Below are 20388 nucleotides of genomic sequence, written 5' to 3'. Positions count from 1 at the left end.
TAAAATTATGGCACCTTACTTTATTATGTTTTACATAATACCAAATACTTAATGGTTAAAGAGGGTATTGGGAGAATTACAATGGACAGTGAAATAACTGATAATCAGTCTTGGTTAATTAATTTATTTTATTATTATGTAACACCTCCAGGGAGTCCAAAGACTCATTGAGGGAGGACACCTACTCTACAACTCTCCGTCTCCACCACTCCAGTAACCACAACTACCTTCATCATCTACCGCCAACCATCACCACTAGTATTTTCACAGACAATCACAAACATCCATGCCCACGGTGGGATTCGAATTCGCAGCCGTTTGGCTCGAGAGGGGGATACGTTAACCACTCAGCCAACCAGGCCGGCAATGGTATCCCTGATTTTTATAACAGTGATGACTTCGAAGTTATGCAAAACAAAATGTTTGAGAATACTTGTCTATTTATTTCAAAATTAATCTGCAGGTGCAGTGTAGGTTTTAGTTTATAACAGGGTGAGAAATAAATAGTACCACCTCTTTTCATGGATAGGAATTACTTGATATTTTGGAAACAGCAGCAAGGTATCTTTGAGAGTATCTCCATTTAAATTAGCTTTTGACAGATACAAACAGTCTAAGAAGGAATTAACTTATTAACAAATTACATAAGATACCATCTCCTGATCAAAAATAAAACTTAACTTCTTTATTATTATATTCACTGGAGGTTGCCCATGAAATGTTTTAAAATGGGGTGGGGGAATAACATATGAGAAGAAACTAAGGCAATATCCTTTCAATGCATTTAGAAACAGAATGAAAATTCACTCACCACTTGTTTCTGATAACTTGCCTGTGGTGAGTGGATTTCTGGAGCCCTACTCTAACCTTCAGTCTTTTTTTGGCATAAATTATATCACAAGTATTAGGTGTCTTCTTTTGCTTCAGACATTACACTGATGATAAATATTAATTCAATATAAACTGCAACCTTGTCCAATCGGTGAATATTATTCTCACATGCTGGGATATTGCCTCAGAGCTCTAAAAATCCTCGACTCAGTAAAGACAGCAATAATTTTTTTTTAATGACTCATCTCATCAATTCATTACACTTTCATACAGACATTGTTTATGCTGCTTATTCAAACATTTCCACAAAGCTCGTCATGGAATCAATAATTTGTCATTTCTCTTCTAAATCTGTTAAAACACCAGTGGCTAATCAACTTCTCTTCACATTTGAAGTCCAAACTAAGAGAGCAAATATTTCTTCCCCTTCATCCAGTTCCTAATGATGTTTTTGGAACATATCTCCCTCTTATTTATTTCCTAAAGCATATAACCTGCAGTTCTTCAAATTCAATGTGAACAAGTTTCATCTTACCTTGTTATCCATCCATCTAATGGCACTAATGTATTATATGACGAACAACTCCTCATGTGAGATTCTCTTCATCTTACACCTTAAATCTCATACCTGCTGTGACAATATTTATTGTAATGCATCTTTCCACCATTTTTGTGATCCTCCAACTGGGTTTCTCATTTTTCGGTTTCCATGCCTAATTATTCTCTTTTTGCATTCTGTCAATATGCTTCTGCCATTCCTTTTCCCTGCTTGCTATCCATTCATGTAATGGGTTGTAAGGCATACTTTTGGTATAATGTATGTTACATTTCTGATCTTATAAAATTCTGTTTTTTCCACAATTTTCTTACGCATTTTCATATCACTAGTAGAATTTTTTAAATGTATGATTTTAAATGTTTCATTGAGCTTGTGTAGCTGAATGGAAATGGTATCTGCACTCCTCATCACTAGACTGCCCAAAGAAAGAGTGCTGCGAGTTAAATTCTAGTTGCCAACTAGAGGAGCTTTTTTTTTTTCTAAACCTTTTTTCAACAGGTTCGTAAGTTAATTGATCTCTGGCACAGGCAAACAAGTTTTTTCTCCCGGAAACGCAGGTGTCCCATAAACTCAAGAAAATCGACCATAGAACCCACACTATTTCAGATATTAAAAATATTATGTTAGGGTTAGGGTCCACAAGATAACAGCACTTGTTATCTGTCTCTTCACTGCATGCCACTTAAATTGGTGATAGCCTTGGGCCAGCTATATCTGATTGGTTACCATTGGAGATTGAACTGCGAACTCAGTCTCCAACAGTTAGATAGGGCTAAAACAGATTCACCTACTCCCAATCATACAAGTATGATATATACTGTACAAGGAAATAAAAAAGGTGTTAGCTGATTTTTTTTAAAATGTTTCAGATGTAAGATTATTAAAACTTGTGTGTGTTAGTTGCAATATTTAGTTTTATTTTTCCGTATTGTTCAATTTAAAATTCTAGAAATCTTGTTTTAAGCATTTGCTCTTTTCTTCATTTTCTGTTATTCTTCCAAGGTAATTTTAAATAAAGTGGAACCTCGGTTGTCGAATGACTCTCGTCTCAAACAAATCAGTTCCCGATCATATTTTCCATATCAAAAAATGCCCTGATTTCCGAACAGAATCTCAATTCCCGAACAGACAAACTGCCAACCACATGCTCTGCGGGCTGAGATTACGGTGGGAGAGCATCAGTTACATCATAGCCTCCACTCAGTGCAGACACCTGCACTGAGTGGAGGTAATAATAATAATAATATGAAAATGGCATTCATGTCTTGGATCTTGCCATGCAGTTCAGTATGGCGAAATCAATGATCTGTACAATATTCAAAAATAAAGAAGCGATCAATTTTCGTCTATATTTTATCTATTTATTGTGTTTATTTTATTGTGTAAGGTTTTATGGATTTTCATCTTGTTTTTGTATGCGATTTTATGCATGAAGTACTGTTATAAAGGTTTAAATAAGCAATCATCTGGGGTTTGGGAATGGATTAATCCATTTTACATTAATTCTTATGGGAAAATGGTTTCAGTTTTCAAACAAATCGATTTCCGAACAACCTTTAGGAACGAATTATGTTCGACAACCAAGGTTCCACTGCACTTAGGAATTCAGATCATCACCTGTACAATTATTTTCTTGTTTATTTCTAACTTATATCCCATTAGTTGCTTACTAATCAGTTCTGTTTCTAGTAATATTTCCTGATTATATTTTTGGCAAATATGTTGGAAGTGAAATATCTTCCACCTTCCTTTGTAAAGCATCTGTATCTGCTACCATTATCATGTTATCTGCATAGCAAATTTGATGTACTATACAATTATCATTTATTCCATCTTCCCCTTCAAGCTAAGCTCAATGCCTGCCACAGCCAAGTAACTTGGCTTCCTAGAAACATGCTTACTACTATGATAAAATGGGTATTCCTATCTGCATTATATTCTTTGTCTGTAAATTGCATATGTTCTCCTAGAAGGTTTACCTTTGTGAGAGGGCAAAAAAAAAACTGAGTTTCTGGGAAGAAAAACTTTTCTATCTCTGTATGAGACCAGTTAACCCACCTTCACTTGAAAAGAGCTAATAAACATCCTACATTTCCTAGATGGGATTTGAACCCAGGTCTTTCCAATCGAAAGGCATCACTGATACAGACTGAGGTAAAAAGGCTCATTTTATTCTATTTAACTTCTTATCATTGAGTTCTGTTATTATTCCATTAATTATTTATAATTTAAGAATCTTATCATGCACTACCTGTGTAAGTATCTTTGATGAGATACATACAAAAATCTTTCAATGTTAAAGATTTAAAAAAATTTTTAAATTGTCAATTGAAAAAGTCTATCGTACCTCTCCTTGAACCCATTAAGAGTTAAAGCACTCACAACTGACTCTGGCAACCCATTCCACTCATTCACAACTCTCCAAGCAAAAAATCTAGTCTTCACACCATTACTAACCACAACTTTATTCAACTTCCAGGAACTCCGTGTTCTGGTCCCTCTAGCCAATTGCTGAAACATTTTCCCTGCATCTAACCTATAAAACCCTTTAAGCAACTTAAATGCTTCTATCATATCTCCTCTTTTTCTCCTATCAACAAACTTCTGCAATCCACACACCTTCAATCTATCCTCATAGGGAACTTTCCATAGATCACTTCCCATCTTAGTTGCTCACCTCTGAATCTTCTCCATTGCTTCCTCATTCCACAGAAACCTAGGAGACCAGACCTGAGCACAGAAATCCAGATGTGGATGTATCAAGGCCTTATAAAGAGGAGTAACAACTTCCTTATCTCTACTTATTGTGTTCTTCAATACCTAAGTAATCTTATGGGCTACCTTTGCAACCTTAGTAATATGTCCTCTAAACTTTAACTCTCTGTCTGCCACTACCCCTAAATCTCTAGCTTCATCTATTTCCAGGAATACAGTTCCATCATGTGATACATGGTTTGCAATCTATACATCATCCCAAAATGCATAACTTGACATTTCTTGACATTAACCTGACACCTATTAACTTTTGTCCATACTGACAGCCTGTTAAAATCTTCCTGCAAACTCTCCACATCACCTTGATTAACTTGAATCAAGGAATATTCAGCTGTTTGCTGCAAGCTCTCCACATCACCTTGATTAACTTGAATCAAGGAAATATTCAGTTGTTTGCTGATGATGCAAAATTAGGTAGAGCAAACAATTGAATATTTCCTTTCAAGTTATTTCTTATATCATTTATGTACAAATTAAACAGCAATGGTCCCAGCACTGAACCTTGTGGCACACCACTAATCACCTTTTCGCCTCGATTCTGCCCCTCCATATACCACTTTTTGATATCTGCCCGGCAGTCACCCATTTATCCAGTGTCATATTCATCCCCATTTGTTCTAATTTGCATAACAGTTTCGTGTGGTATTCTGTCAAATGCCTTTGCAAAATCCTGCAAAATTATCATGTAGTCATTTCCGTTATCCAACTCAGCTGTTACTCTATTATAAAAGTTATTAAATTATTAAGGCATGACTGACCCTTCACAAAGCCATTTATAGTTTTTATCTACCCATTCTTGAATTCTCTTTTTTACAAATTTTTCTAGCACTTTTACCACCATGCGCGAGATACTGATTGGTCTATAATTTGCTACTGCAGTCTGAGAACCTCATTTATGCAAGGAATTATTTTTCCCCCTTTCCACTCCTTTGGAACTGCACCAGAGCTGATATTTGAATTAAATAGCCTACCCAAAGGCTTTTCCCTTGCACACTCTTGCAAAACCCTGGCTGATATCCCATCTAATCCCACATCTATATTTACATCGAGATTCTGCAATATCCTACGAACCTCCAATTCATCCACATTCTCTGTTCCCACATTAGTGTCTGTCACATAGGTTAAAGCAGTAATCTCCCTAAGATGATATGCCCTTGCAAAGGGGTCACTCAATAACTCAACTATTTTATCCACTTCTGTCTCCTCATGACCATCAATCATTAAGGTTAATCTTCCATAGCCATTCTTTCTCTTACTTGCTACATAATGAAAGAACTCTTTGGGATTTCCTTTGGCCTGCTCAGCTGGATTCTTCTGATAATCTGATTTTGCCTTCCTTGCCATGCTAGTCACCTTTCTTTCCTAAACTTTGTATGTTTATAAGTTTGCTAGTCACCTTTCTCTTTATATACCTTCCTCAGCATTTTCTTCTTCTTCTGTAGCTTGTGCTTAATATTATTCATCCATCTAACTCCTACCTGATTAACCCTCCTTATCCTAGATATATAATTTAATACTGCTTCCTCTAGATGTTCCCTTAACTATATCCCATGCATTCAGGGCTGTCACGAGATTAGACATGCCCTGAGGCAAACAATTAAATACTGCCCCTGTCGACAGCACTGCATGCATTACTAACATCCTTACTCTGCAATGTTTTATGCGATGGTACAGATTTAAGCTGCTTTTTCCTAAGCATGCCTTGTAGTTCCACAAATACCAATTCTTGATAGAATATTCCTCATGTTTTACAATCTCCCAAGTCAAGACTGTATGGTCACTTTCACCAACTGGAGGCAATGTTGTCACCTTGATGTTATGTTGTTATGGATAGTTCTTCTGGTCCTATGTTCAGGTCCAATACTCTCACACTCCTAGTCCTCTCCATCACATGGTGCCTTAAGTAATTATCTCTTAGCAGGTTGTATAAATTCTATTTCCTTCCTGCCATGTGATCTTTCTTCCTTCCAGTCTATATCTCCATAGTTGAAGTCCTCCATAATAATCACCTGACCTGTACTAATTTGGCAAAGCCTGTCTTCCAGATCATCTGTGGAACTCAATGGCCTATAGCAACACCAACTGTATATTTTTATCTTACTGGCCTTAATCTCATACCAGATTGTTTCAAATGAACAGCTACCCTCCTGCCTGTCTCCTATTCTTTTCGGTTATAATTCATTTGCTATCATCAGCAGTACTCCTCTTCCCATCCTATCTTCCCTGAAATACTAAATCCTTCACATTCATTCCCTGTAACTACATCATCTACTGTAGCCAAGTCTCACTAATGCCTATAACTTTTGGCAAGGTTGCACTAATCAATGCCAAAAACTCCTTCCTGTTGTTCCTTCTGGTATCATTATATAGAAACTGCAGCACCCCTTTAGTCCCCCACCCCACCTTTACTTTGTGAATTTATGTGAAGGCACTCACTCGCTTCATGGGGTGCCTTCACACAAACTTGCTCGCTTCCACCCTACCCTAATTGCTTAAGTTTCCCTGAATTTACACTTCAGCATGTTAGGTGAACAAAGCTCTCTCCAGACACCTAACATCAAAACCATTTAGATGCAGTCCATCAGCATTGTACAAATCCTCCTTTCTGTCAAACAGAGACTACAAATCCAAAAATTCTACATCATTCCTTTTGCACAATTTACATATAGACTCATTGGCTATCAATGCCATCCTCCTTTGCCTCTATCATAGCATGGTAGAAGACTCACAATCTTCGCCCTTATTGCTCTTCAGTTTGCCTCTTCTAACAACTCCTTTACATCCTCCCTCATAGAATATTCCTCACAGTCAATCAAAGGGTGCAATGTTCTGCCATCCATCCAACTGTGTTATGGAAGCACTTAAGTATGATATGTATGATCAGATCACACAAAATATATTAAGTGAAACTAGATAAAAAATATTCCAATGACATAACTGATGATTTTTAAAATTCTAAGTCAGGATACTTGTATGAATGTTTATATCAGTGGCACAAATTACTTTTACAATGCAATTTTTTCTTCAGAAAAATCTTAAATTTAAAAAGACCATCATTTCATCTCTTACAAGTTCAAAAAAGTTGAACACACACAAAACTGTTTACATGGAACAAAACATCTGCACTTTCTTCAAATATTCAATTTGAAAAAAAAATGCTACTGCAAAACAGTAACAAATAATACTATTAAAAAAATTGTTTTTGTTACAATTTCAATGTTTTTCAATTATTCAATCATTTGAATCCAAACCATTAGTTATCACTTGTCTCTTCTATCCCTTGTCAGATTAAATTTAATACTCTGCTTTCGTGTTTTATTCCCAAATTCTACCATCTCTCCTCACCAATTTAAACCCCTATTTTAATGGTCTGCATATCATTCTCCACTCCCATTTTTTGGCATACAATCTGATTCAGAACATGCTGAAGGCAAAATAATCTAATAATCTAACCATGAATTATGGTTCATTTCAGAACCATTAGTCATCACATTCTGCACAAGAGCTGAATGTTTTTTGTTTTTTTTTCACTTCTTGCCTTCTAGTTTTCATTATTCGTAAGTAACGAAGACTATCACAAAAATGGTATTCTCAATGTCGAGATCTGTATTTGCTATGTCCAGATATAGTCCCTGTACTTTCTTTTTTATTTTTAAGCATATAATATCCTCTCTGCATGTACCAAGGGGAATGTAAAAGGAACAGAGAAACTGGGGGGAGGATGGCATAGGGAGAGCAGATGGATGTGGTAAACAGTGATAAAAGGTGATTGGGCAAGGGCAGGTGTTGTGGGAAAATCACAACCAACAAGTGGCTTGGGTAGGACTGGTTATAGACCTAAAAGTGAACTGCTGTGTTTATTTACAAATGCCAGAAGAATCAGAAATAAGGGATATGAAACAGTTTCACTGATTGAGTTTATTTGTCCCCAAATTGTTGGAACAAGTGAAAATCCTAACAGGAATAAAAATGGAAGGGTATAATGTTGTTTGCAAGGATAGAAAAGACAAGAAGGGAGGGGGGAGTGCTGCAGATGATAGCACACAAGATGATGAAAGGGGGAAATAGTGGCAATGGTTATGAGGCAGAGTGTGTGTGTGTGTGAGGTGGAGGTTGACACAAAGACATTTAGTTTGTATGTTGCTATAGGCCAAGTGAATGTGGTGATGAAGAAATGTATAAACAACTTGAGTTAGTGAATAAAAGAAGGGTAATTATTATGGGTGATTTTAATTATGGTGGTATAGATGAGAATGAAGAGATCGCATTTGGAAATTAAAAAAAAATGAATTTCTTGAGAGACCGCTATATCAGGCAGCATGTAAAAGAGGGTATGCGAGATCAAGAGTATTAGATCTGATTATATCATCAGAGGATGTAATTGTGAGAGGAGGTTTTGCACTTCCTCCAGCTGGTGAGAGTAATCATGAAGTGATCACCTAGGATATGCAGACTTCTGTAAGGAAAGGATACACGTGGAAGCACGAGGCTCATGATTATGACTAGCTTAGGAGACAGCTTGGAGCTATAGCATGGAATGAGGAGCTGAGGGGTTAAGGAAATAATAACTGCTTGGGAACTGACAAAGAAATACATAACAGCATCAATGTGTGAATGTATTCCAAAGGTCATAAGGTTGAATAAAGTAGGTGTAAAATGGATGAATGAAGGGATTAAGCATTAAATCAAGAAGAAAGCACTTTGGAGGAAATATAAGATGAATAATAGTAATAATCAGTTACATGAAGAGTATGAAGAACAAGCCAAGAGAGTGATTCAATAAAGACAACAGAAATGTAGTATGAGCAAAAATTAGCAAAAATTAGGAGTGATGAGAGCTTGGTCCACCTTTGTTCGGAGTTGCACCACTTTACTTCAGTTCTGGAGATACTTTCAGGTGCAAACTTTGTTTGCTTACACTTGAATAAATGATTAAACTAAATTTATTATAGTCTAACCAAGTTGCAAAATAAACTTGAATAGATTGTATGCATGGGGAGGTAAGTGGAACTGTCAGTTCAATATTACAGTGTAAGGTTTGGAAATTTGATAAGCAAAAATGGGATGCAAAGTATACACTTGGTGGGAAAACTTTAAAAAAGGTAGAGGAGACGAACGATATGGGAGGTGGTGGTTGACAAGGACCTGAAATTCAGGATCACACTGCACAAGTTGTGAAGATGTCACATTGGATAATAACAATGATGCAGAGGACCCTGACATGCAGAAATAAAGAGATTATGATGCCGTTGTATAAGGCCTTGATCAAGCCTCATATGGATTATTAAGCACAAATTTGATCACTGGATTTTCATGGTGATGAGGATATGTTAGAAAGGGTCCAGAGAACATTCACAAAGGTGGTCAGTGGTCTTTGAAATATGGAGTAGGAGAACAGATTGAGAGAGTGTAAATTGCAAAGCCTTGTGAATAGGAGGAGGGGAAACATGATTGAGACATAAGCTAGTCATGGGCTGCTGTCAGGTTGACATGGAAGAGAGTTTTCATAGAATGAGAGGGTGGGATAGTACAAGAGGCCATCCTTGGAAAACTGTATAGGGAGGATGTGAGCAGAGGAGCGAGTTCTTTAGATGAAGAGCGGTTGGTGAGTGAAAGCGTGGCTGTGTTGTGAATGTAGACTGAATCAGTTTAAGGCAGAATTAGATGAGCTTTGTATGTAACAGAGACATGGGAGGTAAACACCGACTCCATGGAGGGCAGATGTTAATAATAATATTTTCAAGGCCTACTCTAAGTAAATTTGTGTGTGTGTGTGTATAAATAAAACAGGAGATAACATTGTCTCACTCTTTATTTCCAAATGATAAGAGTGTTACATTTCTTTGGAAATAAGAAAAATCTATTGTTAATCTTTCAAACTCTACCTTCCTTTTTTTTCCTTTTTTTTTTTTTGGACAGCACATCTGGACTTCATTTATACCTATTCTTTCTTTCAATGCATTCCATAACTTATCCCCATTTCTTTTTCTCTCAACTTGGGCCCAACATTTACTTCTAGCTTTTCTTGTTAAAAACACATCACATCTACAGCCAGTGCCATTAAAAAAAAAAAAAACATTTGCACAGGCTTAGCAGCCGAACCTAGCTAACTCTGTACAAATCAAAAATATGATCAACCATCATTTCAAAAACCCTTGCTGCTTTCCAAAAGATGAAAATTCAGTGATAATGCAACTGATGGCTTCTCTTCAACATACCCTCCAACTGCTCTCCCAAATATGACATTTCTGCATATATCTTTTCTACAGTTACTTCCATAATGCTTTCACAATTAACTGACATTGATCATTTAACAAAATTCCAATCCTAAGATAGTACAAACAGCAGCACTACACCTATTCACCAAATCAGTTTCTCTTCATACCGTTTACTTCTATTTACTGAAACAGCCTTCAGGTATTCCTTTAGGACTACAACCTCCAACTATGGAAAAAAAAAAAAAAAAAAGTTCCTTCTCTCTCTCTAACAATTGCCCACACATGCACTGAACTAATGTGATATATCTCCAAATTTTAACTGAAAGCCCTTTTTTTTTTTTTTCTATCAATGGTCTCAGGGGAAAAAAAACAAAACAAAACATTATTTACATAAAACTATCTCCTTTCCCTTGTGATTCTTATATAACCTGCTTAAATGGAAGAGATAAACGTTTATTATACCAGGAACATAACTAAAATACCAAAAAGTGATAATGCAAGGGGAACAAAAAAAATAATAAAACCTTAAAATCAGACAAAAATATTACATGAGGACCTAAAAACTGAAAGCCCATCTGTAGCTTTCACACCTTCGTCTACTTTGTTGTATATTGAGCTACAAGTCAATTGATAATGAAATTTTCTTAACAGTTAAAAATAACTACAGCTTTGGTAATTTTCTCCTATTTTTATTACCCAAGTTCAATTGGAATTCCATATTTTTCGTGTGGAAAAGAACCACAACATACTCAAATTATTTGGACATATACTCCAACTGTTTAGACTTCAAATACAAGTACACATGTTAAATCTATAAGGTTAGGCCTTTTTTTTTTTTTTTTCTTCTCCCACTGGACTCAAATCTACAAAGAATATTAAGAAAGAAAGAATAATTTTAACAAAACTAAGGTTTAACGAAGAAAAGAATATTACTGGTAACACTAGTTTATTATGAAATTTTTGTAAAAGCAAAACTTAATATTATAATCTAGTGTTTGAGAATACCATTTTATTATCAAAGCAAAACCACAATACACTAATAAATACTGAGATTATTTGAAACATTGAAAAAAAATCCTTTTTTGTGTTTCATGTCAAGATGCATGCATTTAGTGAAAGATAATATGTGGTGATGTGGTGGTAAGTGTATTAGCAATTATTATTTTAAGAATGACGATGTACTTAATATTGCTATGTAATAGTATTTCTTGAATGAACATGACAAATATTAACATCTAAAAAATTTTCAAGCGAAAGAATAAATAGGATACATAGCTCAAACTATCATATTAGGCAATGATTAAATGCTGCTCATCTATCCATATATATAAAATGATTTCATATTAAGGAGATATTTACTCTTTTTTTTAAATAGCATCCGGTAATTGGCTCCATTATTATAAAAATCAATTCTCATATGAATAACAGATCTGATGACATAATACATGATAAGATATCATCGGAATTCATCTGTTATTCAATTTTGATCACCGATTTTCGATTGCAATATCAAAGCAGCTTCACACGAAAACAAATAATTAAAATGCCATATGCAAAGTACGTGTTCTTTATCAAAGATTAAACATACAAACACCATATATAATTTAATGGATAGTAAGAAAGATACATTAAAAAAAAACCCCGTTAAGTAGAAGAAATACGCATAAATACCACACAGCATCTTCAGTTTACCTTGAATAACTAAATGGAACATAAATATATACCTAATTATATTTTTGTTGTCATGGTCGATGTTGTTTTTATTGTTTAGCGTAAAGTGCACCTCTCTAGTATCCCTCATTTGTCTGTCACCTTAATGTAGATTGAATTTAAGAAAGCAAATATTTAAATCTATACGAACAATCAAAATAAACACAAACGACTATCAGAAAGTGAAAAATAAGCCAACGCCGCTATATCATTCCTGCAAATATATACATATATATATATATATATATATTTTTTTTTTTGTAAATAATCTTAGTTTCAAAATAATCATAAACTTACAGGAAATGCCCTAATCCGCATTTTAGTATCCTTTTTGCCTGGTTTTAAACTCATTGTGATACTTCCAAAACCTGTCAAAACATCAATCGTGAACACAAATCACAATCCACACACACACACAAACACAGAAACTTGCAGAAAACCTAGCCCTATACCGTATCCACCAACATAGTCATTGGTATACCATCGTGCACTGCACTTCGGTCGAACGTAGCAGAGTCCGAACGGACAGTTCACGGACTGTATTATACCGCAAAGAAATAGTACAAAAGTTTCAAATATAAGTTTATAAACATAATATGCCAACAGATCGATGAAACATTATTAACTATAGATGTCTGTAACACTTATTATTAAGCAGTTATGGGTTTAGACGTTACAAATTTGACGGATTTTAAACCATCGAAAAATAAGAATAGCATGTTATAAGTAGCGCGTTATTCCAAGTGGCGGTGACAGAGAGTGACTTATCGTTATGCCCTCTCTAGAAATTGAAATAATATTACTATAATTATTTATATAAACAGTGTGAAGTTAACAATGGAAGTAAGACAAGGATGAATGAGCATTACAGTAAAAAGTTGAATTTTACATTCATATGAATGATGTACCGTTTACAACTTCCGTGAACATTTCTGTATTTAGTCTACTGTGCCATTTTATCCCATATTACATATAGTATATCCCAGTTCATTCCTCTTATTAGTCTTTCCCAAAGTATGGATGGACAGTGAAAATATATGGAATAAACAACACGAACTACACACAGTCCATTTTGTTTGCAGATTTCCATTATTTTTTCATACACGTTTTGGTTTCCTCTTCGAATCACTAACTAAGTGGTAATAAGGTAGTTTAATTGCATAAGCAAAGTGGATATTAGATCCAACATTATGTCAAAACCGAATGTAGAAACTATGAAGGTTTCGTAAGTCGCTGGATCTAATATCCACTTATTATTACGCGAGACCTCCAGGGAGTCCAAAGATTCATCGAGGGAGGGCATCTACTCTGCAACTCTCTGTCTCCATCACTCCATTCTCACCAATTACAGTGAACAGCAACTACCATCATCTACACCAACGCCATCTACTTCCCACCACCATAACTAGTATTTTCACAGACAATAACAAACAACCATGCCCACGGCGGAATTCGAACCCGCAGCCTTTTAGCTGGGGAGCGGATACGCTAACCACTCGGCCAACCAGGCCGGTAATCTATATAATTTTGCATCGTCGAACTGAAGCCTTTTGGCTCTTTATTTTAGTGAGGTAGTTTATTTATTTATATTTTTCTAACATTAATTCACATTGATTTACAACTTGAGTTATTTGAAATCCAGACCTTCGATTTTTACTCATAGGAAGAATTCTATGGACTTGCCACAATTTTTATCACTTGCCTCTGGATCCCTTCCACCATTTCTTCATCCCATGAAATCCGGGTGACCAGATCTGCTTGCAGTAGTCAAGATGTGGCCTTGTTAAAAGCTTAGAAAGGAGAACAATAACTTCTTTATCACTGCATGTTATTGCCTTCTTCATCACCTAACACGCATTCTACGTACTATTTTGGCTGCGTTCACAATATACCTCTTAAACATCCACTCCCTCCAAATCTCCTCCAACTCTGCAACTCCCTGGTCTCATTAATTTCCTACAGCTCAGTTCCATCAATATAGTACACGATTTGTGAGCTCTTCTTCCTAAAGTGCATCAACTTCAGGGGCGAATGCTGGTCTTGAAATTCACGCTTGCTTTTGTTGTCATTCAGGGAGTGAGAGGTGTGATTGAAGTCTGATTAGCGGAATAATGAATTACTGACCATTTAAAACTATATATTTAGAAATTTAAGTGCATTTAATCATACAAATACAACATTTATTTTACAAAAGATATTCTATCTTTTTCCATTTAGCTACTTGAATACAAATTCTACCCTTCGGTTCTTCTTTATGTCAATAACTGGTCAATAACATCGTCATAAAATGTTGGTTGTAACTTAATTTTCCCAAGCAACACGCACACTTGTAAAGGCTGACTATAGAGCCTGTGTAGCTCAGTGGAAGGTTTTTCCTCCCGGAAACTCGGGTTTTTCGTCCCGTAAACTCAAGAAAATCGATCGTAGAACCCACATTATTTCAGACATTAAATATATTGTGTTAGGGTTAGGAACCACGAGATCGCGGCACATTTGAGCCGTCTCTCTTCACTGTGTACCGCTTAATTAGTGATAGCCTTCGGCCATCTACCTCTGATTGGTACCAGTGGAGATTGAACTGCCCACTCAGTCTCCAAAAGTTAGATAGGGATAAAGGGCCTCGCCTACTCCCCGTATAGGGGAATAAAAAGGCGTTAGCTGATTTTTTTTACTATACAGGTCAGCATTCTTAGCTATGTTTAGGAGTGTTCATGGGCATGCTGATCACATTTTCTTTATACTTCCTTCACCACTTTTTATTTGTCTGTAAGTCCTGTTTAGTGATGCTATTCATCCATGTGATTCCTATCTGATTTATCCTTCTGACTCTGCATATGCAGTTTGATATTGCTTTCTTCAAACACCTCTTCACCACATTCCATGCACCACACCATCTATACTCTCCAAAAATTTTTATGCCATGGCACTGCTGAAAGCTGACTCCTCAGCTTGTTATAATGACTAGTTTGTAATTCCACATATATCCCTCAATCTTCAATTCTTAACAGAAATTTCTGCATCTCTGGCAGTCTCCCAGATAAAGACTGTCTGATCAATTTACCTATTCAGAGTTAGCACAGCTATATTGTTTAAGTTCTCTGGTGGGATAACCATTTCCAACATTCATGAACCTCGTGTCTTCTTCATTACATGCTGCCTTAAGTAATGATCTCTCAGATGTATAAATTCCCTTCCTCCCGTCCTTGTAAAATTCCTCATTTCCTCCTCCTCTCCATAAAAACTGATTGGCCTGCATTCATCGCGCTAATTTGTCATAACATCTATCTTCTCCCTTATAGCCCAAGATTATAGAGGCATCCAACTATATATTTCATTTTGTTGGCATCTATCTTACACCGGATAGCCTTTATTAAAGTAGCCTCTGTCTTCCTGATGTACTACTCATTTTTGGCTTCAATTCTTCTTTTATCATTAGCAGAAACCCACTCCAGCCTCTCTGAAAACACACCGAAGGGCCAAAACATTATGGCCATCTAGCTAATGATAATGCCGCCAAGCTCTTATCCGGCGACGGTTCGACGTAGGAGATTTCTAACGTTTCTTGTGGTATCTGGTACCAACTCGTAACCGTCAAATCCTTTAACTCTTGTAAGTTACTTGGATGAGCCGCCACATAGCGGATGTGCTGTTCCAACACAAATGACAGATGCTCGACTGGATTGATGTGTGGGGAATTTGGAGGTCAAGGCAATTTTTCTTTGCGAGAATTCTTCACGTTCCGCGAACCATTCTCGCACAATCCGGGCAGTGCGGCATGGCACATTATCCTGCTGAAATAAGGCACAAACAGGGAAATGCCGTTGCTATGATGGTAGGTGATAGACGTCATAGTTTCCTACACATGATGACTGCACCCAGGGTTTCCCAGCAGAATACTTCCCAAAACATTACACTGCCTCTACTGCTTTGTTTTCGTCCCACGGTGCATCGTAGTACTAACACTTCTCCGACACACACACACACACACACACACGGTAAATCGTGAAAGATCATCAAAAGTTGAGGCACTTTCACGGTAAATTGAGGTTAGTGTGAGTACTCGGAGCGGTCTTCGGCTATGTAGTGCCATTTTCAGCGGGGGTTTGATGTACTGTGTGTTGAAACACATTACAACCGTGATAAGCATTCAAACTGCCCGCGAGTTGCGCCACAGTAATCTATATGATGGCTCGTACCATCTGGGATAGCCTTCATTCACCTCGAGCATCGATGAGCCATGGTCCACCCACACCTTGCCATCAGTCGTAGTTTTTTTCTCCTCTGACCACTTTTTGAAAGCACTCACATCACACCACAGCTGACCTTGAGCACCCCACCAGCCTTGTCGTCTCGGAAATACTCTGACCAAGTTGTCTCGTCATCACAATTTGGCCTTTGTCAAACTCGCTTAAGTCAGCTGCCTTTCCCGTCAGAACAAGAATAACACTGATTAATAGAATGCAGTATCAGGCTGTTATTTATATCGTTTCATGATCTGCATGCTTCGATTTTCACGAAGAAGCGCTGGTCATAATGTTTTGGCTTCGGTGTGTATCCTTTGTGCTCTGTTCCTATGACTGTATCATCGTCAGTCAAGTCTCACCAATGCCTATAACGTTTGGTCAATTTGAGCTACCAATGTCAAAACGCATTTCTCCATTTTCTAAATGCTTCTAGCAGCAGTATAGATTATCTGCAATGCTCCCGTCCACGAAACATTCCTTTTAACCTTGTGTTGTTGAGCCGACTAAAGTTAAGAACCTGGCGAGTTGCATTTATGGTGGGAGTATTGCAGTTATGTATACTAATGCCCAAAGAATTCAGAATAAAGGACAGACTTTTTGACGTTAGTGGCTCTGCTTGACCAAAGGTTATAGGCATTAGTGAAACTTAGTTGAACGACGATACAATCACAGGAATAGAATGCAAAGGATATGGTATCTTCGGAGAGGACAGAATGGGAGAGTGGGTTAAAAAGAATGTTTAAAAAATGACTTTAAATCGTGTGTTGCTGAGCCCACTAAAGCTAAGAACCTGGAGAGTTGAATTTAGCATCATGTGATCACTCTCACTTACTAACTATACATTGTCTGGACCAACGCTCACCTACAACCGCTAAACATTCTAGTTTCCTTAAACATTGTAGTTTCGAATATCGTCGTCGTACTCCAAGACAGTACGGTTTTCTCTCCACAAATTGCAATTTTATACTGGGAGCTCAGAAAAATTAATATTTTCTAAGTTCAAAATAAATGCAGTTATTGGTAGAGACCATCTGCCTATCGATTTTCTAACAATAGTTGCTGCTCAAATATTTCCACCTTCCCTGTGGGGATCAAACATGCTACAGATTATTTATTTTACTTATTTATACACAAAAAGATGTATTGTTTAGTGTACTTTTACTATATTATTATGGTTTTTACTGTTTTCAGTATATTTGCTAATTTAAGAAAAATTGTTAATTTAAGATAGTTTTTAAGAAATGTCGCCAAAAACCTGGCAGAAAGAGACTGCATCATGGAAAGGATAACGTAAAACCGAATAAAGAGAACCTTTACATTGCTGACATAAATGAATAAAAATTATCATTATTATTATTGTACGGGCACCTTCATGGAGTCAGAAGATTCATCATGGGAGACCCAAATTATCCACACGATATCTATCATATGTGTCTTTGAACTTTTTGACAGACGAAGAACTCACAACTGAGTCAAGCACGGCATTCCGCTACTCTTCAACCAAAAAAACCCAGTCTTCATACTCTCTTGCTTACTTTCCAGGGATGACTTCTTGTTCTTTCACCACTAGTCATCTGCTGAAATAGTTCCCTTATGAGACATACTTTACACAAGCGTACAATAGCAAGCAATGGGAATGTTGGACTTCTTCCTGTAGGCTTGGAACGAGGTCCTGGACTGTTGTAGGGTGGACGTCCCTTGACCTCACCCGATGCTCCAGTTCATTCCACAGAAGTTCAATAGGATTCAGATTAGGGCCCTGTGGAGGCTAGTCAAGTGTGGTAATGTTCATATCCACAAACCACGCAATTAGAGCAGGAGCAGCAGCCTTATGATATGGAGCATTGTCTTACTGAAAGAGACAATGTCAGTTCTGTAGAAACGTCACAAAGCAGGGAGCATTGTATTGTCCAGAATGTTCAGATACTGATCTGAGTTTAATGTTCGTGACACCATAAACAGAGGTCTGAGACCAAACGAGGAAAAAGACGACCATAGCATAACCTCCGAATTTCATAGTTGAGGTTCAAAACGTTCACCAGGCATCTTCCACACCCAGACTCATCCATCATGTGCTCAGTATAGGGAGTAGAGTTGCTCCATAATAAGCTTTCTAAGCTTCCACGTCCATCTGTACACGCTCTTTGCACCACTGAAGACAACATTAGTGTTGGGTTTGTTTAATGTGGGCCTCGCGTAGGGAGCCTCGTTCTGAATATTGTTGTGCAGATTCGTGTTCTCCCTGACGACGTTCATGTAACAACCAAAAAAATATGAATAAGAAAATAAATACGCTTACACCTTTTATTTCACAAAGAGAGCAGGTGAGGCCGTTTAGCCCTAACTTCATTTTTGGAGAGGCTAGGTGGACAACCAAGTCTACCCTTGGCTTAATTACAGAAAGCCGGCTCAAAAGCTGAAAGTGATTTTAATTGACATCCGGCGAGGAGAGTATGGCAGACATCTACCACTATCTCGTGGTTTCTAACACTATTTATTATCTGGAATTTTGTGAGTTCTACTGTCGACATTCTTGAGCGTACCGGATGAAAAACTTGAGTTTCATGGAGAAGAAACCTACATGCGTGTAGAGAGGCTTAGAATAAATTCTAGGATCTAACTAAGAAATTTCTTAAAATCGAACTTCGTCTTTCTTCTGGTAGCACAGAGCTACGAATGAACTCCATTTCCATAAGAATATACAGGCCTTTTTGAAGAAATATATAAGAGCTAAAAAATAAATCCTCTAATGCCTTTAATTCCCAAAAGGGAACAGGATGGGGTTATTTAGTTCGTCGCTTACATTTTGAAGCAAACAAATTGAAGTTTGTGGGTTCCCAGATTCTATATGAACAAAACCTCCTCCTTTGAATAAACTTTTCTCCAAACCGCAAGCTTTTCATTCATAGTCTCACAACAGTGATGTCATCACTAGAGTTAACAAATGTTATGCAATATTCTGATGAATACTATCGAATATAATCGTAAACTGGATATAATACGCAGCCATATATCTACTTATAGTGTAATCAGCAGCTATCCTTCATAGTCATTTAAATAAAATAAATTATTGGATCAGGTATATTCTTGGGATATATCTACTATTGATAAAGTGCGAATTCATCATTCACTTTTTTTTTCAAGTATCTATGGCCTTATCAAAGTGCATAAAAAAGCTATCCATTAGCCGGCCTGGTTGGCTGAGCGTATCCGCTCCCCAGTCAAAAGGCTGCAGGTTTGAATCCCGCCGTGGCCACGGATCTTTGTGATTGTCTGTGAAAATACTAGTGGTGGTGATGGTGAGCAGTAGATGGCGTTGGTATAGATGATACAGTTCGCTCTAGTTTGATGGATTGAGTGGTGCAGATGGAGAGTTGTAGAGTAGGTGCCCTCCCTCGACGAGTCCTTAGACTCCTTGGAGGTGTCACGTAATAATAATTATATATCCTGTAGTTTATTTCTATAACGTACCATCATGCTAAATATTTTTGAAGTCTCCTACAATCCATACTGGCAACTATAGTTCTTTCATTAAACGCTGCTTTAATTTTAAAGAGAAAATTAAAACTTCATGCTTATTGGACAGGGATCTGATGTCTTCTTCTTCTTCCTATCATGGATTTTAGGGAAAGCGGTTGTTCAGACCTCATGCCATCGCTTTCTTGGTCTTCCAATTTCAATTTTGCTATTTATTTTATTTATTAAATATTCTGCTATAGTCTGCTATTTTCCTATCGATGTAGATGTCATAACCATTTTTCGCTTATATTTACTTATACAGTAGTTAATCAGCAAAATCGAATGGTCCAAATGGTTCAATTTTTATATTCAGGGGTTCTAAAATTTCTTCATTTGTTTTATGGTCTCATTTGGTATATCCATATGTTTTTTTCTGAGAAAGATCAAGTATTTTTCATTTGATGTAGTTTCTCTATTTACCAGCATATTACTACAAGAAACTATTCAATTCTTGTCGAATGATTTCAGTGAGGATATTGTTAACTATTTAACTTCACCATCAGTAGCGAGTTCACCTTAAAAATAAGTTACA

At 36.8% G+C, this 20388-nt stretch overlaps 1 protein-coding gene across 1 annotated transcript in view; it reads right to left on the bottom strand.

Annotated features, from left to right (window-relative positions):
• The window catches only part of Cul3 (cullin 3), a 480205-nt gene extending 467372 nt beyond the window's left edge, over positions 1–12833 (bottom strand). The window contains exon 1 of the mRNA XM_090411507.1: positions 12391–12833. Coding sequence (XP_090267633.1) covers positions 12391–12444 — 54 coding nt within the window. The 5' untranslated portion in view covers positions 12445–12833. The remainder of the gene's footprint in view (positions 1–12390) is intronic.
• Between the last annotated feature and the right edge of the window lie 7555 nt (positions 12834–20388).

The sequence above is a fragment of the Typopeltis vanoorti genome, chromosome 21 (assembly GCF_054136105.1).
Source record: "Typopeltis vanoorti isolate ZY-2024b chromosome 21, IOZ_Tvanoo_1.0, whole genome shotgun sequence".
Taxonomy (NCBI): Eukaryota; Metazoa; Arthropoda; class Arachnida; order Uropygi; family Thelyphonidae; genus Typopeltis; species Typopeltis vanoorti.
The sequence above is the reverse complement of the archived record's forward strand: the minus strand, read 5'-3'. Positions and strand labels throughout refer to the sequence as shown.